General features: G+C 40.1%; 3 protein-coding genes across 4 annotated transcripts; all 3 read left to right on the forward strand.

The window, feature by feature from the left end:
* The first annotated feature begins 1,728 nt into the window (after positions 1-1,728).
* LOC149026333 (RNA-binding (RRM/RBD/RNP motifs) family protein) lies at positions 1,729-10,159 on the forward strand. Of its 2 annotated transcripts, XM_089146627.1 has the most exons (4): positions 1,729-1,983; positions 7,821-7,889; positions 8,841-8,947; positions 9,022-10,159. In XM_089146627.1, exons 1-4 carry the CDS (start codon positions 1,830-1,832, stop codon positions 9,151-9,153), a joined length of 462 nt encoding a protein of 153 aa, XP_089002753.1. In that variant the 5' UTR covers positions 1,729-1,829; the 3' UTR covers positions 9,154-10,159. The 2 variants fall into 2 exon arrangements, with proteins under 2 accessions (XP_089002753.1, XP_089002754.1); XM_089146628.1 differs by lacking the exon at positions 7,821-7,889.
* A 528-nt stretch (positions 10,160-10,687) lies between these two features.
* On the forward strand, positions 10,688-18,211 carry LOC149026334 (choline-phosphate cytidylyltransferase 1-like). The gene is made up of 9 exons (XM_089146631.1): positions 10,688-10,779; positions 13,984-14,277; positions 15,811-15,924; positions 16,162-16,257; positions 16,634-16,676; positions 16,758-16,913; positions 17,061-17,141; positions 17,564-17,674; positions 17,769-18,211. Exons 2-9 carry the CDS (start codon positions 14,150-14,152, stop codon positions 17,955-17,957), a joined length of 918 nt encoding a protein of 305 aa, XP_089002757.1. The 5' UTR covers positions 10,688-10,779; positions 13,984-14,149; the 3' UTR covers positions 17,958-18,211.
* On the forward strand, positions 10,693-13,977 carry LOC149026335 (PHD finger-like domain-containing protein 5A). The gene is made up of 2 exons (XM_089146632.1): positions 10,693-10,779; positions 12,944-13,977. Exon 2 carries the CDS (start codon positions 12,984-12,986, stop codon positions 13,314-13,316), a length of 333 nt encoding a protein of 110 aa, XP_089002758.1. The 5' UTR covers positions 10,693-10,779; positions 12,944-12,983; the 3' UTR covers positions 13,317-13,977.
* Positions 18,212-18,246: the final 35 nt, after the last annotated feature.

An 18,246-nucleotide genomic window follows, 5' to 3' on the forward strand; every position in this document is an offset into this window, starting at 1 on the left:
TACGAGATCTAACACTGTAGCGGATCTCTTAGCCAAGAAGACAGCCAATGTGGAGAGTGCCATTGAATGACCATGTTCCAATGGGTTGTTATTAGAGCTATGCTTGACCATGCCTTTAGCACCCAATGAATAAAATCGTTTCTTACCCAATTTTAAAAAAAAAGAGATTGTAAGATTCCCACATTAAAAAAGGAAAAAAGAAGTATGAGATTCCCACTGATTAGTGACAAGTGGCGAAGTAATCCTTTGGAACTTATACGTAGTTACATGGTGGTGAGAGGCCAACTTGACGGATTTTTATTTGTTGTAGCATGCAATGAACCGTTATGATCTAACCACGTGTATAAAAATAGATCTAACGGTTGTGAGAGAAAAAATGAGGTTATTTATGTAAATATAAATTTCTTTTTTGTTTAAGTTCTAAGGTTTACTAATTTATTATTTTACAAAATGAAACCCCTACACCAATACACCCCACGAAGTGACCTCTCTCCACACAAAATCTCTCCATTTCGTCTCCTTCCTTCCTTTGACATACATCTTCTTTCATATCCGCAATCATCCAATCCTAGTTGCTGAGGAAATGCTCAAGATACATGGAATTGATATGAACTGGAATTGGATCGGAATGAATCCACATGAATCTCGGCAGTTTGGAGATGTGTCAGAGAGGCATTTTGGTCATTCAATAAGTAACACTAGTGCATGAGGAAGAGAATCGAGACTTTCGGAAAGATTTCATGGCGAGTTTTTTAGAATCTTAGCTCTTGAGGAAATTAAAAGGAAAGCTTGGAGGGGTCTTCTTGTGATTTGAAATCAAGAGTTTCGATAGATTCTAGAGTAATTCTCAAAACATTTCGAAGGCTTTGTCGTAGATTGCCAACTGATTTGAGAGAGGAAAATTGACAAGTCTAAGTAGAAAATGAAGGGAGAGAGAGAGAGAGAGGGTCACATCATCTAACGTAACCTTATTTAAAATTGTTCCATTTCAAACTTTAAATCTGTTGTTTTGCTCTATAATAACAAGTTTTTAGGGTTTTATATTGCTTCAAATCTCCCATTTTTAAGGAAAAATTGAGGTCCTTTTAATCTAAACAGTAGTGATTCCTTTTCATGTTGGCCATCTTGTAGAAGAATTTAAATCTAAAAATTGTTTCTTGGATATTTTAACTTTGTTTACTATCTTGTTCCTCCAATAGAAGGGGTTTGGTTCATTTGATTGAGTGGATAGATCCAAACAATCAGTCTCGAAAGTTAAAATGTAGTTATGGAATATGACAGCGAGATTCAAAAAATCCGAAAACTAGAGAAATCCAACTAGAGAAACCCCACCTTTTCGCCCCGAGTGATAAATTATATTTTAATATTTGCAACGGATTTGATCAAAATCTATTTAGGAGATGAAATAGAGAGATTTTGCATTGAAAAATTAGGATTCAGTGTTACCAGGAGGGAAAAGAGAGGTTTCTTCATGCGTGGAAAACTATGTAATTCAGTAATTGTGTTTGGGATTTCAGTTGTAAATTCATAAAATCGTAAACCTTTCAATTTAAAAAAAAAATTTTGTATTTACAACAAAAATAACTTCACATTTTCTCTCGTAACCGTTAGATAAATTTGTTTATTTATACACGTGGCTCGATCAGAACCGTTCGTTGCGTGCTGGTGAAGGTTCAACCTTTTTTTAGGGTAAACGTGTGAAGGTTCACCAAGTCGAGGAGGAGGGCATGTAGGTTATTTTGGTAACGGTCTCCAGGCAACTCGGACATCTTAGGTTCTGTGACTGGGAAATATTTTTCGAACTTATTTCGCTCGCAGGGAACTCGATAATGTTGGGAGCAATTTCCTTCACGTCCTTCCCAAAACCTCGGACCTTATCGGGATCTGATTTGGGTTATTCCATGAAGCCAACATACATGAAAGCTTTAAAGATCAAGGCGTCTTTCCTTGATTTCCCTCTCGCAAGCAGAATCCTCGTTAAGAGTAAGTCACTGGTTTTTTTCCTTTTCAGATCACCCTCTGTTTTCTTCAGTTTTCTTTCCGTCAAATTTGTTTTTCATGTTTTTAATGCATTTTCCATCTGGGTTTCTGTTTATCATTTTACTCGATTGAGGACGCGACCTTCTTTTGCCTTTTCTTTCTCTTTTCGACCGATTATGAAGTGGCTTTGGTTGATTCCAAGTTGTAACTGTACTTTTCGACTTTCTTTTGCTTTGTTTCTGGAATGGATTGATTTGGTTGTGTTAGATGATGAAATTAGAATGACTTGTGTTCCCCTCAAAGAGAGTACAACACATATATATATCATAGGTATAAAGTACAATATACGATATAGTATATGTGGAAAATACACAACAAATACATAGTATAATACTAGTCTCTAACACCCTCCCGAAGTGGGGTGCTTGCTTTGGATCGTGTTGGGGGCTTTGGTGTATCCGACTGTCTTGTAGGTGCCCTGGTCTCCTTGGCCTTTCTCTCAATAATCCCCTCTTGCTTGTCCGTGCGTTTGCGTGGTGCCCTTTATCCCCTCCGTGGGTCTCCTCGTGTTGTTCGTAGTTCTGTGCCCCGGCCGATCTCACTTTCGGTCTGTCTGTCTTTTTGCGTGTGCCCGGTTTTCCAATACCCTCCTTGACTTCGTCTCCCTCGTTCCGTTCGCTTTCCATCTTGCCTTTGGATACCGTTCGCTTGCCACCTGTCCTCGGTGGGAGCCCGCTTATTGCGTGGCTCTCTCGGCAGTCTTCATCTTGGCCCAGCCCTCGGTCAGTTGGGTGGCATTTCCCTCCGTCTTGATGTGGTGGGGGCATGGGGTTTGGGTTTTGATCGGATCCGCCCGTTGGGCCCACTTCTTTTGAGATCCCCCTGGAGAGGGTAGCTCTCCTCTGACCAAGTCCTTTGGCTTCCTTACTAGGGTGGTAAGGTCATCTTGGCCGCGCCGTTCTTCATCAACATAAATCGCATATGGCCCTGCATGCGGTTGGAATCGGTCTTGCCCGCCGGGTTAGTATGTAGCTTCCATGCCCTGGGCTTGGCCATACCTTTGAGCTTACACATGTGTGGCGTCACATGCCGGGGTTGTGCATTATGTCTTGGACAATGACCATGAGCATTATTGCATCAGTGGCGAATAGGCCGTGGGCACCGAGATCATGCGGTTGTAGTAGGTTTGACCCTGGACTAAAGTCTCGGTTATCTGGCCATACTCCTGTGTGTGCCTTGCGCTCGGCCTTATACGCTCTTGACCCATCGGGCGCTTTGCGTGCCATTTGCCCGATTTTCGATCCCGGTGGGTCGTCCGTGTGATTATAGCATTTTGTTATCCATTCTTGTGGCCGTGTGCTTGATGCTTGGGTAACTGTGGGTTCTTCGGTGATGCGCACTCATGAGGGTGCTGTCGTTGGCTTGTTGGGCCGTGGTGTCGGTCCATCTTGGGATCGTGCCATGGGTGGACCGGTGCTGGGTGCAACTTCATTGGGGTGTGGCCCACTACTAGTATTATTACCGGGGTTGCTGGAAGGGCCCTGCCACGTCTTTATGCCCATGTTATACATCACATCTTATTGCCCATGCCAGCAGCACATTTTGGCCCTGACCACAGCATTTTTGGCCTTGCCCCATTATTGGCCCATGTGCGGTGGCGTCACGCATGGAGGTGGTCCACTGCATCCGGCGATCTGTGAGGCATTGTGCGCTATTTCCATCGGTGCGTCCAATGTCCTTTTGGTACAGCCGACTCCTGTCTGTTTTGTGCTTATTCTCAGCACTATAGGTCTGTTTGTAGAACATTAGTGGGCGTGCGCTCCTTGCCATCCTGGCATGTACTGCCCCCTGTTGTGGGTCTAGTGTACCGTGCGCTGTGTAAAAGACCTGTCCTTATATGGAACAATAGCTCATCGATAATCACATGTCTAATATTACCTTTCAGTGGGATGGCACTTGTAACCATGATGTAGGGCTGTCCACTATGCGCTCTGTGCCATCTTATGGCATATAAGGTCATGGTACCGCACCCATACCTTAAATGTATAGTCTGGCGCCGTTTATGATTGGGGTCAAGCTGTCGCGAAGAGAGTCTTTCATTGTCGCGTATGCTTCACACGGCGAGCCGGACTCCGGGTCCATTTCTACAATTTGCCATGTCTCCGTTCAACCACTCCATTTTGCTCGGGTTCGGGCGTCTATGAGTATCCCCGGGTCGTTTGGAACTTGAATTCCCACCCCAATCGTTGAACATTTAATGTAGAATTATGATTCTCCACAGGTTTTTCCTAACCTTGATAGCATCGATTTATGGGCTAAAGTATATAACCATGTGTATCTGGAGAAAGCATCAACAAAAGAGATGTAGTAACGATGACCTTCCTTAGAGATTGCATCAGACGGACCCCACAAATCAGAATATATAAGCTGGAGAGGAGCAGTAGCAGTAGAAATGCAGGATACAAATGGCAATCTATGAGACTTGGCAAGTTGACATGCAGAACAAACACCAACAAATTTAGAGCTACTGCAAGGTAAATGAACGAGAAACCACTCTAGAAACCACAGCAGGTGCAGCATGTCCAAGTCTAAGATGCCAAACATTAGAAGATTGTCTAACAGCAGATAAAGCGATACCTGGAGGAGAAGAACACCCCACAGAATCAAGTCGATACACACCTCCTTCAAGAGGGCCTTGGAGAAGAATACGGCCCGAGCACAGATCCTTTACATAGAAGCAATCGGTAGAATTCAAAAATACCTTTATCATCACAAAATTTGCTTACGACATCAAATTAGAAGATCGGTTGGCACATGTAAGACATCGGGCATGTTGAAGACCGAATGATTAACAGAAAAATCAGAACGACCTATATGTTGAATTTTCAAACCTGAACCATCCCCTATCAGCACCGAATCAGTTCCAGAATACTCAGTAGGAGTAGTTATGTGTCGCAGGTTAGGGGTGAGATGATGAGATGCTCCGGGGTCGGGAAGCCATTGAACATTATGAGAAGGAGCGGGTGGCAATATGAGCCGGGAGAGTCATGAGGTTGAGACCTGTGATACGAATCGAGGAATATGTCCATAGCGATCACAAATATTACAATAAAGGTGCGACCCCCTCTGCCAAAACCTCGACCATAAAACCGTCCACCAAAACCTCGACCACGAGCAGTGTAAGATCTGTTTGAGAAATTCTGTCTAAAATTCCTGGGAGTGCGAAGATGCAGACCTTTGATGCTCGAAGTACGAGGTGTGTGCTAAATTAGCGTACGTGTTGGTAATATCTTGAAAAGCTGTGCAGATCTGATTTCTTCACAAAGAAGAAGACCCTGAAGATCAGCAAGCTTGATGGGAGTCTCACGTGTGTAACAGCAGTCACAAAAGCTTGAAACTCAGGTCCAAGGCCTCCCAAAATAAAAAGAACAAGTTCAGGTTCTGAAACAGGTTGAGAGGCAAGTGCCAAAGAATCTGTAAGTTGTTTGACCCGTAGAAGATAAGCTGAAATTGAGTCAGAGCCTTTGCGCAAGCTGTGAAGCTGCATCCTGGCTGCATAATGCGAGCTTGTGAAGAGGATGCGTAAGTTGAAGCAAAGAAGACCAAACACCATGAGAAGTGGAGATATTAACAACCTGGGAGTGTCGACTCTGTTAAAGAAGCCAAGATCCAAGATAACAACATTTGATCATGCTTATGCCATGTAAAATAGGCAGGATTAGAGGTCGGTGATGTAGTCTCAGAATCAAGAAAAGGTGAGGGACAAGGATTAGTGCCATCAACGAATCCCATCAAACCAGTAGTGCGAAGAACAGGAATGAATTGCGATCTCCAAACCAAGTAATTGGTGGAATGCAGTTTAACAGGGAGATAGTGATGCGCATGAGACACCGAAAAAGAAGAGGTAGCATCAGCCAAGAAAGGATCAACAGAGGTGGAGGAAGAAGAAGCCATCTCAGAAACCAGAAGACGAAAATCAATCAAGAAGAATCTCTTGAAGAATTGGAGAAATAATAGCTGCAGAGCAGAAACCGTTTGCAAAGTGAACTAAAGCAACGATGAAAGAAACACAACAGAACAAGAATCGCAAGAACAGATCTGCACCAGTTCAAAAAACAGATTTGAAAATACAGCAGATCTGAAAAACACAGCTCCAAAAAGAGAGTAGAAACTTCAACAGATCTGAAAAACAGCAGAAGAGCTGCAACACCAAAAACACCAGAGAAGAGCGCTCGAAAAACAGAGCAAGAGCTCTTCAAAAACCAGACGACACAGAAAAGAGATCAGTGATAAGAAGAATCACACAAACTGAAACGATTCAAAGGAAGAACAGCAGGAGATTTTCCAGATCTTCTCTGCAATCAGAATCAGCACAACGCAGAATACAAAGCCTGAGCAGAACCTCCACAAACAAAGAGCATGAACACTTGAGAGCCCCCCCACAAAGGCATGCCTTGGAGACTCGTTGGAGAAGAGACCAAGAATCGCCAGAGAGAGAAACCTAAAATCCAAGATCGTAACACTTGCTCTGGTCCTGTTGATGATGAAATTAGATGCTTGTGTTCCCCTCAAGGGTACAACACTATATATTCATGGTTGTCAATATCGTTGTATTGTGGAAATACACACAATCTGTATATACTGTCCTCTAACAGGGGGGGGGAGGTTTTCCTTTGGGGAAGGGGTGGTGGGTCCTCCTCCTCTTGTGTCTGTAACGCTACTAAATGCTTTTGTTATCCATTTAGCAATCATCTATCGTAAGCTGCAGTTAAATACTTAGTCTCACCACTATGAAATTAGGGTGTTTTTTTAACCTGCAAAATTTAGTACTTGCGGATGGAATTCCGTGATCAACATATTTTTTGACCTTAATAAATTCCTCTTGGTAATGTTATCCTTTTTTAGGTAAACCTTGGTAATGTTATCATTCAGTATATATATTAAGATTCTAACCTTAACGAGAGACCAGTTCTTCAATTTCTGTCGCTTTCCCCTTGCTCTATGTTTGATAGGTCAAGATTCATCGAGTTAGCATGATTCTGATATTGCTATTTTATGGTCACATTTCCTATGAGACCAAGTTCTCGGAAGTTCAATGATCTTTTCTATTTTTTTCTGGAAAGCTTTCTACTTGTTGCGTCCCGAATTCGGAGTGCTCCAAATGCACCTGCAACCACCGATTGGTTGGCTGGGGGGCTGGCTTAGTATGTGAATCATATGCATCAACCATCTTCCCAGACTCTTTTTGTTCCTCCATATATGTGATTTGAATGGTATGTACTTCTGTCAATAAGAAGATAACAAATCAACCTGAATCTTGGCGACAAGGCCTTTCTGGCATGACAACTCTATCACTTGGTGCTGCATGCATCATTGGATTTTAAGCAGGCTTTCGTTGTCCATGATCCAATACAATCAGTGAGACAGAAATTTGTTTCCTAATTAGATATTGGAAGCCTAGATCATAAGCTGTTTTAAATGGTTGAGCCTTGGCTGCATAAAATCTGTGATTTCTAATGGGAATGGGGACAATGAAGGTTGCTAGTCCCTCAGACGTTAAAAATCTCTTTTTGCAATGTTGAACTTCTATACTGTACTGGAGTCACAATTTGCTCAGAAAGGAGGATAATTATTGCCCTTCCAAATTAGACATCATAAAGGTTGGCCGTGGCTGCTCACAGCTAAAATCAGCAGTGACCGACAAGAAATTACCTTTGGTTAACATGAAAGCCAGGTCACTTTCATAGTTTTCGTGGTTACAGATGCTTCACTTTATCCTTCTATTATGATGCTTCACTTTCATAGTTGTAAATTTTTAATATGTTTGTATTTTGCTGCAGATTTGCCATACTCTATTAGTGAAACGGGTTTGAAACAGAAATTTTCGAATTTTGGTCGGGTAGTTGAATGTAAGTGTTGTTCTGCTCCTTATCACTAAAACCATATAATTTACTTGGTGCACGTTGAAGTTCAGATGAGACAAATAGTAACTCAACTCAATTAGAACTAAAATATCCTCCTCCCAACAGCTTGGGGTTTGTTACATGGAATTCTCTCCTACAGTTCCACTTTGTTTTGGGCTCTGTTCTTGTTGATCATAAGCATTGGTTAAGTACCAGAGTTTCTGCTACAGATATATGGAAAGCCATCTGATGATACTATCATCACTAAAGGCAAAAATTTCTTTCTTCTTCATTTTTTTTCTTTCTTTTTTTCTTTTTTCCAGGCTGTTTTCTCACTTTGTGTGTGTGTGTACTGTTAGATAGTGGGCCTGAAAATTGTTTCCAAAGCATACAGGGTATGTAATCCTTGCAGGAGTAGAGTTGGTTCCCCCCCCCCCCCCCCTTTTCTGTATCTTGGAAATTTCTGGCGGGTCATTAGTTACAGAGCTTGGGTGACCTGAATCTGTTGTGGAGAACCTTTCCTGTGTCGAAAATAAACCGTCAGACTTTTCATGGAGAGTATTAACTGAATGGTCTGGTGCATGTGGCAATTAGAAGTGAGTTCTAACTCCCTTTGACATTTTAGAAATTTTTAGGGGTGATATTTGTATTGTGCTACGTTGATAGGGGAAATCAAGTGCTTGGTTATATGCTCACATGGATAGGCACATGTTAAGTTGGTTAATCCAAGATTGGCCATGCTTCACCCCTACCAAGTAGGAGGAGGTGGTGTTGGGGACAACCCTTATCCCGAAAAGGGAGAAAAAAAGGGTGTTTCCAACTTAAAATTTGTATAATCTGAAACAAGACCTTATCCATTATTCCATTTTCTATCTTGTTGATCTGGTCATAGTGGGGAATTTCAGGATGTTGGTACTGTGCAAGATATCTAAACTTCTTAGTACAATTTTATGGCAGTTAACCTCGTCAAAGATGAGGCCACTCAAAGGTCAAAAGGATATGCATTTGTACAATATAGTTCTCAAAATGAGGCCATGCTTGCTCTAGAAAGCATGGATCACAAGGTCATAATCTGCCCTTTTCTACTCTTTACTCTTTTCCAGTATCAAAATTTGGACTAATCGTCTGTTTCTCTCAGTCTATTGATGGCAGGGTAATCTATGTGGAACTTGTGAAACCTGTGAAGGATGCATTTCGCTCGTACCCAATAACATCAGGTCCGCCGCCTGAGCAGAATTCATCAGAGAAAACTAGGAAAGGAAAAGCATGACCTGTAATTCAACTTAGTGGTGCCTATGCTATAACTGGAAGACTCCCACCCAACAGAGTGAAGAAGATGTGATTGGTTGACTGTTCAATGTAGAAAGTAACGGTGAAGAAGCTGGTTTACAAGATCTGGTGGTCGCAGGTAAGCAGTATTCTGGTAGTTTAGTGTGTAGGTCATCAGTTTAGGTCTGGTATATAGGTACATAAGAATAATTTTCAAGAGATTGTAATTAGAATGTAAATGTTGGTGTCGGAAATAAAATCAGGACATTGGGGTTTTGTACCTTATCTTTCCTGGTGTCCATATTTCATTTCAGTGTCCTAACTATTTGACTTGCAATAATCATTTTGAAACATCAATGTCACTATGATTGGGCCACTGATGAATTGGAGATCAAAGCAGCAGGGTTAAGACACCTTTTAAGAATCCATGCCCAAATACCAAAATTAAAAACCAAAAAACTGAATCAAGGAAAAGGTATTACTAAGATCAATGCTGATTGCCTACACTTTATCACATGCTAATGATTTCACTTATTTGTTTGGATCTCATGTATAATAAAAATATGACTCGGAACGAATCAGCTTATGGGTATTCATTTTTAATTCCACGGGATTAATCAAACCAAACAACCAAGACCAAGCAGAACCCAGAACAGGGTAACAACTATACCGTAGAGGTTGTAAATTAGCAGAAGAAAGAGAATCAGAAATAATTAAATTCGTCGTTCGAGGCAGGAAATACTTAACATCTTTTTTGAAACAGAGCCACAAGACCACTGACCTCACAATCAATATCAGAAAATGACTTTCAATCTGACAAAGCAGTTCAAGCTCAAGGTAAAGATCCATTGAGCAAAATAATGTTTCATATCATCGCTTAAATTGAAAGACCACTCAAATCAATGAAACCCGTGAGAATACTGACGAACCCTTGATGCTTGAGGTCATGAGTTGATTGGCATTTTGATACTCCTGCAACTACAAGCATTCAAGAATACCACAACACCCAAAACTCGAACACCAATTCAAAAGAAACATAAGAAAAATTCTCAGACGGATGGGTACCACTGCAATTCAATATACTAGGGTGTCAATTTGGGTAAGGATAACCAAAATTTGGTCCGATCATTCTAATTCTCAGAAACAGCACATACCCATATTGTAAAACAACCATTTATGTCATCAAAGATTTGTGATCGAGAAAGCAAAAGAGAGAGGAATGCAACCTGCTATGTGATATATCATAGATTTGACCCTTGGGAATGCAACCTGCTATGTGATATATCATAGATTTGACCCCTGGGAAGCCATCTTCGGGAGCTGATCCCGACTTTATTAATATCCGCATCTTCCGGCTTAATAAGGGTCATTTATAATAAAATAATAATAATAATAATAATAATTTACAGAATATGATCCAAAACTTATTTATTCGTTTCTTTGATGGGACCAAATTTTTTTTTTTTTTTTTTGGGTAAATGATGGGACCAAATTGAAACTTAACGTGTTATTCCTTCTCCGTTGCACCTCGCTCTGACCTATCGTTTGTTTCCGCTCCCGGATAAAAGCATTGTTTCCAGACCGTCAAACCCAGTTGATTGCAGCGGCAACCGAAGAATTTTCCTTGGTTAGTTCATTACTATTTTCCTGAGTTTGTACTTTACTATTGCGTGAACAGTGAACTTCTTCCCCTACGGAAAGATAATCGCTCTTCTGTTCTATAAACAGTTTAGTTCACTTCGGATTAAGCAATTTTTCTAAGATCATACGATTATCGTATTGGGCCTTATTCCCATTTGTGATGTTCCATGCTATTGTTCTTTTTCGGTGGTGAGATTTGAAGAAAGGGGCTACAGAGAAGCTTTCTGTTAATGTATGATACCGACTGGTTGAACCTATTAGTTCGCAACTCCACATGTCCATGCATTTCTTCGACTACATCCAGCCTGATTCCCAGGCAGCAAATGTATAGTGGTTTGAATAACATTCACTGTTGAATTCCTGAAAACCTGAGTCAGACCCAATTTTTTTAAATGGTATTCTGGCCTCAGTGGTTGGAGACCTTGGTAATGGCGTGAAAGCATGAGATTCATCACTAGAAGCTTCAGGAAAAGTGGGTTTTTTAACCTTGTATTCGTTGAACTTAACCTAAAAATCTGCAATTTAAATTCTAAATATTAGGCCTCTTTTATGAACTTGGCTGAAGACCTGTTGAATTTATATGTCTTAGCTTTGTAACGCTGAAAATCTATCGCCTTTAAATACTGAAATTAATACTTGGTAATGAAAGTTGTTCTTTTGGAAGATGTACACAGTGGTTGTTTACTGTGGATTATTTGTTCCATGTGAAAGTAGGACCGGTTTGGATTGTTATTTTGTTGGAGATTTCTACCAAAACCTTACCTTAATTGCCCTGATTCACTATTTTGACCCGTCCAAACTACTTGTTTGCATCAGATCCTGGTTGAGCTATTTGGACTCCTGCCAATTTATCATTATTGTTTTAAGAAATTCACTCTTTCCTATGCTTGTTTTTGGGGCAGGATTGTTAGTTCCTTTCTATTTTCTGTGTTGAAGTGAACACTAGGTGCAACTCTAAACTTTCTTGGCTTGATTATCCAGCCACATTGATATACTGAAAAGGAATAATCTTTTTGAGGTGGTCAAGTTACTGTGGTGAGTATCGATTCCTCTTTGAAGTATTAATGCTAATGTGCTCTCCCTTGGATGGTTATTTGAGATGCACCAGTCCTTTGCCTTTCAATGCAGCAGATATGATATATGATGACAGTTGATGAGCCCAGCACATATTCTTATGTTCAGACTTGCTAGTATGAATATTCAGTCACTAGAGCACTAAAAGGCATAGTACCTTGATAATAATGAACTTTTATGCTTATACAAATGGTGTTTTCTGTACCATGTAATGTGCAATATAAAACTTGAGAAAGAGTATTTACAGGGAATAATCTTTTTAGCTAAAGTTAGTGTTGGTTATCTTATAACCTAAATGTTGGGGACTGGAGCCTAAGAGAGAGTCTAGAACCACAGTGTGGAAGAATAGACAAGACTGGACATTGGAGAAAATCAGATATCAGAAACAAGACAAATCTGATCTGACCAAATCGTGGTTGAATCATAAGTGGTTTAGCAAGGATGAGATCAAAGGGAGAAAGAAGTGTGCTGTAACAGACACTGTGGATGTGTGTTGGTGGCACTGCAATGTGTCTTCCCCTGGCAAGGGCATCAAGGATTGAATGGGGGAGATTTAAGTGACTCAGTCTCCTTTCTTCCCAATCCGGTATTGGTCAGCTTTGAGGAGGGTCTTTGGCTTACAAGCAAGAAGGTTTCCTCCATCTAATAGATGCATCTTTTGGCATAGTTCTATTGGGCCTTGAAATAAAGCTTTAAATGTTACACAGCTGAGGGCCACGGAATGGCATTCAGTTGTTTCCATTCTCCAAAAATTTATCTGAATTGGTGGTGTTAAGTTTGATTATATTCTTTAGAATGTGGGAAAAATACTCGGAATTTGACAAATTTACATGACTTGTGCATATGATTGAAAAACAATGGTGACTTAGGATTACCCTCATTCCTGGATGCGAACTATCAAATGTTGCTAATTCCTCCGCCCGCCCTTTACCTCCACCACCACCATCTTACTCCCCAAACCTCTCTCTTTGTTTCCTTTTCTTGGTGACCTGTTGGGCTGTCACTCTGATGTTTCTGTATTTTTTTCAGTCGGTATCACTGTAACCGATGTGCAACATTTTATGGAGTATCTGCAGGTAAACAAGACAGGTGAAGCAATAAGAAGTCTAAAGAATCATGGCTAAGCATCACCCAGATCTGATTATGTGTAGGAAGCAGCCAGGAATTGCTATTGGACGGCTTTGTGAGAAATGTGATGGCAAGTGTGTGATTTGTGACTCATATGTGCGTCCCTGTACGCTCGTTCGTGTATGTGATGAATGCAACTATGGATCATTCCAAGGCAGATGTGTGATTTGTGGAGGGGTTGGTATATCGGATGCCTACTACTGCAAAGAGTGCACACAGCAGGAGAAAGACAGGGATGGGTGTCCTAAAATCGTCAATTTGGGCAGTGCCAAAACTGATCTCTTTTATGAGCGAAAGAAATATGGCTTTAAGAAAAGATAATGGGGTTTTTTTTTGGTGAATTCATTTCCTCTTCTTCCATTATCTTCTACATGACCATTGACCCATGTTTTGTTTTCAGACTTTATCTTGATTATTTTCAGTTGCAAATAGTATTAAGAAGTTTAAGTCCTGTCTGAAAGGCATTTTGTTCTTCAGCCTGTTTTTCAGAGCAGAGGATGGGACAATAGTCTAGTTCTTGACAATTTGTTCTGAGATTGAATATCAAAGACATGAGATGTTTTTACAATGGGTTTCCCATGGACTCAGAACAGAGAAACAGCTAAGAATTATTGGTATGATTGAGATATTTATTTATATACTCTTGGCTGTTGTTGTGCATGTTTTTGAGGATTGAGACTGCAAATGTTGAACATTTTTTTCCCCTGTAGGGAGTGGTTTCCACAGTGGTTCCGGTAGGGAGAAGGGTTATATGGGTTTTTCGTTTTTGGGTAAAAGAACTAAAGAAGGGGTATGTATATGGTTGATAACAGTAGGGCATGGAAGTATTTTAGTTGATACAATATGTATTAAACAACTTAAAAGGGTATTTTGGTCTTTTTGAATTCTGAATTAGATTACCGACGCAATGGGAGTCATGGGACCCAGCAAAACTTTATTTATTATATTATATTGTGTATTTCAATTTTCCTTTGGCATTTGAATGTAGCGTTCCGAAAATCCGATATGCTTATGAATGAGTAATGCTGACAACCGACGAGAGAAAGCGAAGCATCGAGAAACGCAGAGGAAGAGGAGAGAGAGAGAGAGGAGCGGTGGATTTACCTGGTCCGAGAGAGAGAGAGAGAGAGAGGGGAGAGCGGTGGATTATCTGAATGGAAAATCAAAACCAGACGAATGGCGATGTTGCAGAGGCCAACAGGCCGGTGCGTGTTTACGCGGATGGAATCTACGATCTCTTCCACTTCGGTCATGCGCGCTCCCTTGAGCAGGCCAAGAAATCGTAAGAATCTTACCTGTCTTGAATTCTCATATCCGAGATTTCTCTTTGTCTGTCCCTTTTATTGAATTCTATGATTTGATTCATTTAAAGGAACATCTTTTATTATAATTTACATGTTCTCATCGGTTCCGCTTTTTTATCCTTCCGTTTGAGGGATTTCCCACAGGGGTGTGGGGTTGGGGATGGATGTCGTCGGGTACATATTCGACCTAAAATTTCGTCGATACCACTTTGGGTTGGAAGATTTCTTTCGGGAGCTTCTGATCCTGAAATTGAAGGTCTTTCTCGTCAAACTTGATGTCCTCCATCAAATTCTTGGATATTTCATTATAATGGGGCAATGTCTTATTAGGCGACAAGGTTGTAGCTTTGTTGAAAAGAGAGGGAAGTTGTGTCAGAGTTGGCAGTTCTAGGGCACCAAACTACTATAATTAAGAGTTGGGATCTTGTCTCCATTTTGGTTGTTGTGCAACAAACGTTGTATCCCTTCATATAGGCTCCGAGTATAATTATGAGCTTCTTAAGCGGATCTTATGGTTTCCAGCTGATCTAGCTCTTCTTGTGGCTAAGCAGGGATTCTGTGATTAGATGGTATCATGAAACTTTTCGTCTCCTTCTGTTATTTATTTTTAATTATTTTCTGATTTCCCGGGTTTCCTGATCTGAAAGGAGACTTGTAGATATAATCTTTTAGTTTATTTGATCAAATTAGGATTTCTTTCAGTAGTATATGTATTTAGATATTGCTTAGATTATTTAATTTCCAATTCTTTTTTGTGTAGTCAACATCTCAAAGAGAAACTATCAATATAAATCCTATGTTATATACACGCCCAAACTTGATGAAATGAATTAACTACCTCCTTCCTTTATACCAGAAAATGAGGCTGGACTTGAAGTTTCCTGGCTCAGTAGTAAGAGGGTCATTCCGGTTCACACAGGACATATCATCGAGATGGCTAAATTTGTCAATGCATGAATTTCTCCCTTCTCCCAGTCCCACCTTTTGTGGGTGGATTCTGGCCCTCCTTTACATCTTTGTTCTTCCAACTTATGAAAATCTTCGTTTATCTCCCCATAAAAGGATAATTGTTGTCATTAAGGTCTAGATGAGTTGGATAAAAGCTAAAATTGTAAACAACAAGGAGCTTAGATCAAGTCATCTGCATTAAGCTTATTAATCATGCTTCTGACCTTCCTTATGGCAATTCCTATACATGTACTCCCACCAAACTCAGGAATTATAAAACGGACGATTCAAACCCACCATTGGCCTGGACTACTATTTACTCCAAACCTTTAATTACATGTTAGGACAATTTGATGTTTTGCATGAAAACTTCTATGGTAGCAGTAGTTATCTTAAGTTCACTTTGTAGTATTTCCATTGACCCTTTTATTTGATTGATTCATTACCCGCTCTGCAGTGGCATACTTCATTCATGTGCATTAAGCTGGAGCACTTTTTCTCATGCATTATGTTATACTGAAGTTTATCAACATTTACCCTTGTTTTGAACTGGTAAAATACAGGTTCCCGAACACCTACCTACTTGTTGGATGCTGCAATGATGAGACCACACATAAGTATAAAGGCAAAACTGTCATGACTGAAGCTGAGCGCTATGAATCTCTTCGCCATTGCAGGTTTGTATGTCTGTGTTTTTGTCTTCTTCCTGTTCTATAAAATTTCAGGAGTGAATAGTTCCTTTAGCAAGATGGTGTCGATTCTTCAGTTCTAATTAATATTCGAGAAGCTTTTTTTTTCAGATAAATGTATTTAGCAAGGTATGTAAATTTCTTTTAATTGGCCCCAACTTCCTTTTCTTGCAGCAATCTGAATTTTTTTTTTTGCATGTGCGTATTTTCGTCTTTATGATGCAGATGGGTTGATGAAGTTATTCCTGATGCCCCCTGGGTGATAAATCAAGAGTTCCTTGACAAGCATAAAATTGATTATGTGGCCCACGATTCTCTTCCGTAAGGTTAATCGTCCCATTTACACAACGTCATACATAATGATTCTGTGGTTTGTTTTTAAGAAACAAAGAGTGTCAAGTTGTTATCCCTGCTTTCCCCTTTTCCAATACATAAAAACCCATAAGAACTCTTTTTGTGCTCTCCTATTAAGTAAACTATAAATGAAGTGCCTTCACTTATGTTTTATACATACATCAGTTCTTCGTTCTTTTTCTTTTTCCTTTTCTTCTTCTTCTTCTTTTTTTTTTTTTTTTTTTTTTTTTTTTTTTTTTTTTGGTCTTTTCTCCAATTTTCAACTACCATTATATTGAACACCTCTGCTTTTCTGTTGACATACGTAGCTGATTACATCTTGCTTGGTGTGAAACTTATGCAGTTATGCTGATGCAAGTGGAGCTGGCAAGGATGTCTACGAATTTGTAAGCTTTCAGTGACCAACTTGGATCTGTGTCTTCTCTCATATATATCACATGCTGTTGCTGGAAATATTATGTTGCCAGGTTAAAGCTGTTGGCAGGTTTAAGGAAACCAAGCGGACTGAGGGGATCTCAACATCAGACATTATAATGAGGATCCTCAAAGATTACAACCAGTATGTGATGCGAAACTTGGCCCGTGGATATTCAAGGAAGGAACTGGGAGTTAGTTATGTGAAGGTATGACTTGTGTCTCTATTTTTATAATTTATGGCTTAAATCCATAGTATTTGACTTGGTGATGTATGCCGTTCTAGAAAATATTCCCAGCTATTTGTCCTTGTTGAGTGAGGGAACTGATATTTTCTCGTTATTGCTAATCATCAGGAGAAACGCCTGAGAGTGAACATGGGTTTAAGGAAACTACAGGAGACTGTGAAGCAACAACAAGAAAAGGTTGGTGAAAAGGTTAGTTTAATTGTCTATGGTTCTAATGTATGTAAACACGTCAAAATACTTTTTGACACGGTTGGGTGCTGAGATGCTGCGCAAGTAGGGTTGCAAAATAGGATGAAGTAATCCTACTAAGTACTTTATTTTGTAAAGATATTTCCATACAACGGATCGTTTCAATGAAAACATCTTTCATTAATGCTGGTATCATACATCCTTTGTTCTTACCTTGCTGGCGGCTGGTTTTATAGGGAAAATCAGATACCCAAACTATGCTGGTTCTAGAGCCTATTTGGATGAGTTCTAAAACCTTCATTGTATAGAAACAAGTCGGTCAAGTCTTTAATGTTCCATCTGTAAGGTGGCCTATTTATTGGTTTCATGATTGATAAAGCTGTGGACAATGTAATGAATGCCTGCTTTCCCTAATTTTGCAGATACAAACTGTGGCAAAAACTGCTGGGATGCGTCGTAATATGTGGGTGGAAAATGCAGATCGCATGGTTGCTGGTTTCCTCGAGATGTTTGAGGAAGGTTGCCACAAAATGGTTAGTTCCTTGTGTGTAGCATTTCGAGTTCCAGATTTTTTGCCAATTCCTTACTGTGATGTTTATTCGTCCTATTTTGTTCCTTTTAAATTAGGGAACTGCAATCAGAGACAGTATTCAAGAGCGATTGAAAGGACAACAGGCGAGGGGACTGATGTATCTGCCATCCGATGGTGAAGACGATGAGGATGAGTATGAGTATGAAGAGTTCTATGATGATTATGATATTGGGGATGAAGAAGAAGAATTCCATGATCAGGATGAGAAAGAAAACAAAAAGTAGAGAACTTCCCCCCCTCCCCCTCTTGAAGTACTATACAATAGGTTATAACAAACTGCTACATTCTGTCGGTATCTTTTGTAAATGAAACGTTATTATGGGGAGAATGGATCGGCATAGAGCTACGCGATTCAAAGGCTGTTTGCAGAGACCATGCATTTATATCTTGGAGTTACAGACTGATACATTCTGTCGGTATCTTTTGTAAATGAAACGTTATTATGGAAACGTTATTATGGGGAGAATGGATCAGCATAGAGCTACGCGATCAAAGTCTGTTTGCAGAGACCAT

This window comes from Hakea prostrata, chromosome 2 (assembly GCF_041222555.1).
Source record: "Hakea prostrata isolate BN-2017 chromosome 2, UWA_Hpros_2, whole genome shotgun sequence".
Lineage (NCBI taxonomy): Eukaryota > Viridiplantae > Streptophyta > Magnoliopsida > Proteales > Proteaceae > Hakea > Hakea prostrata.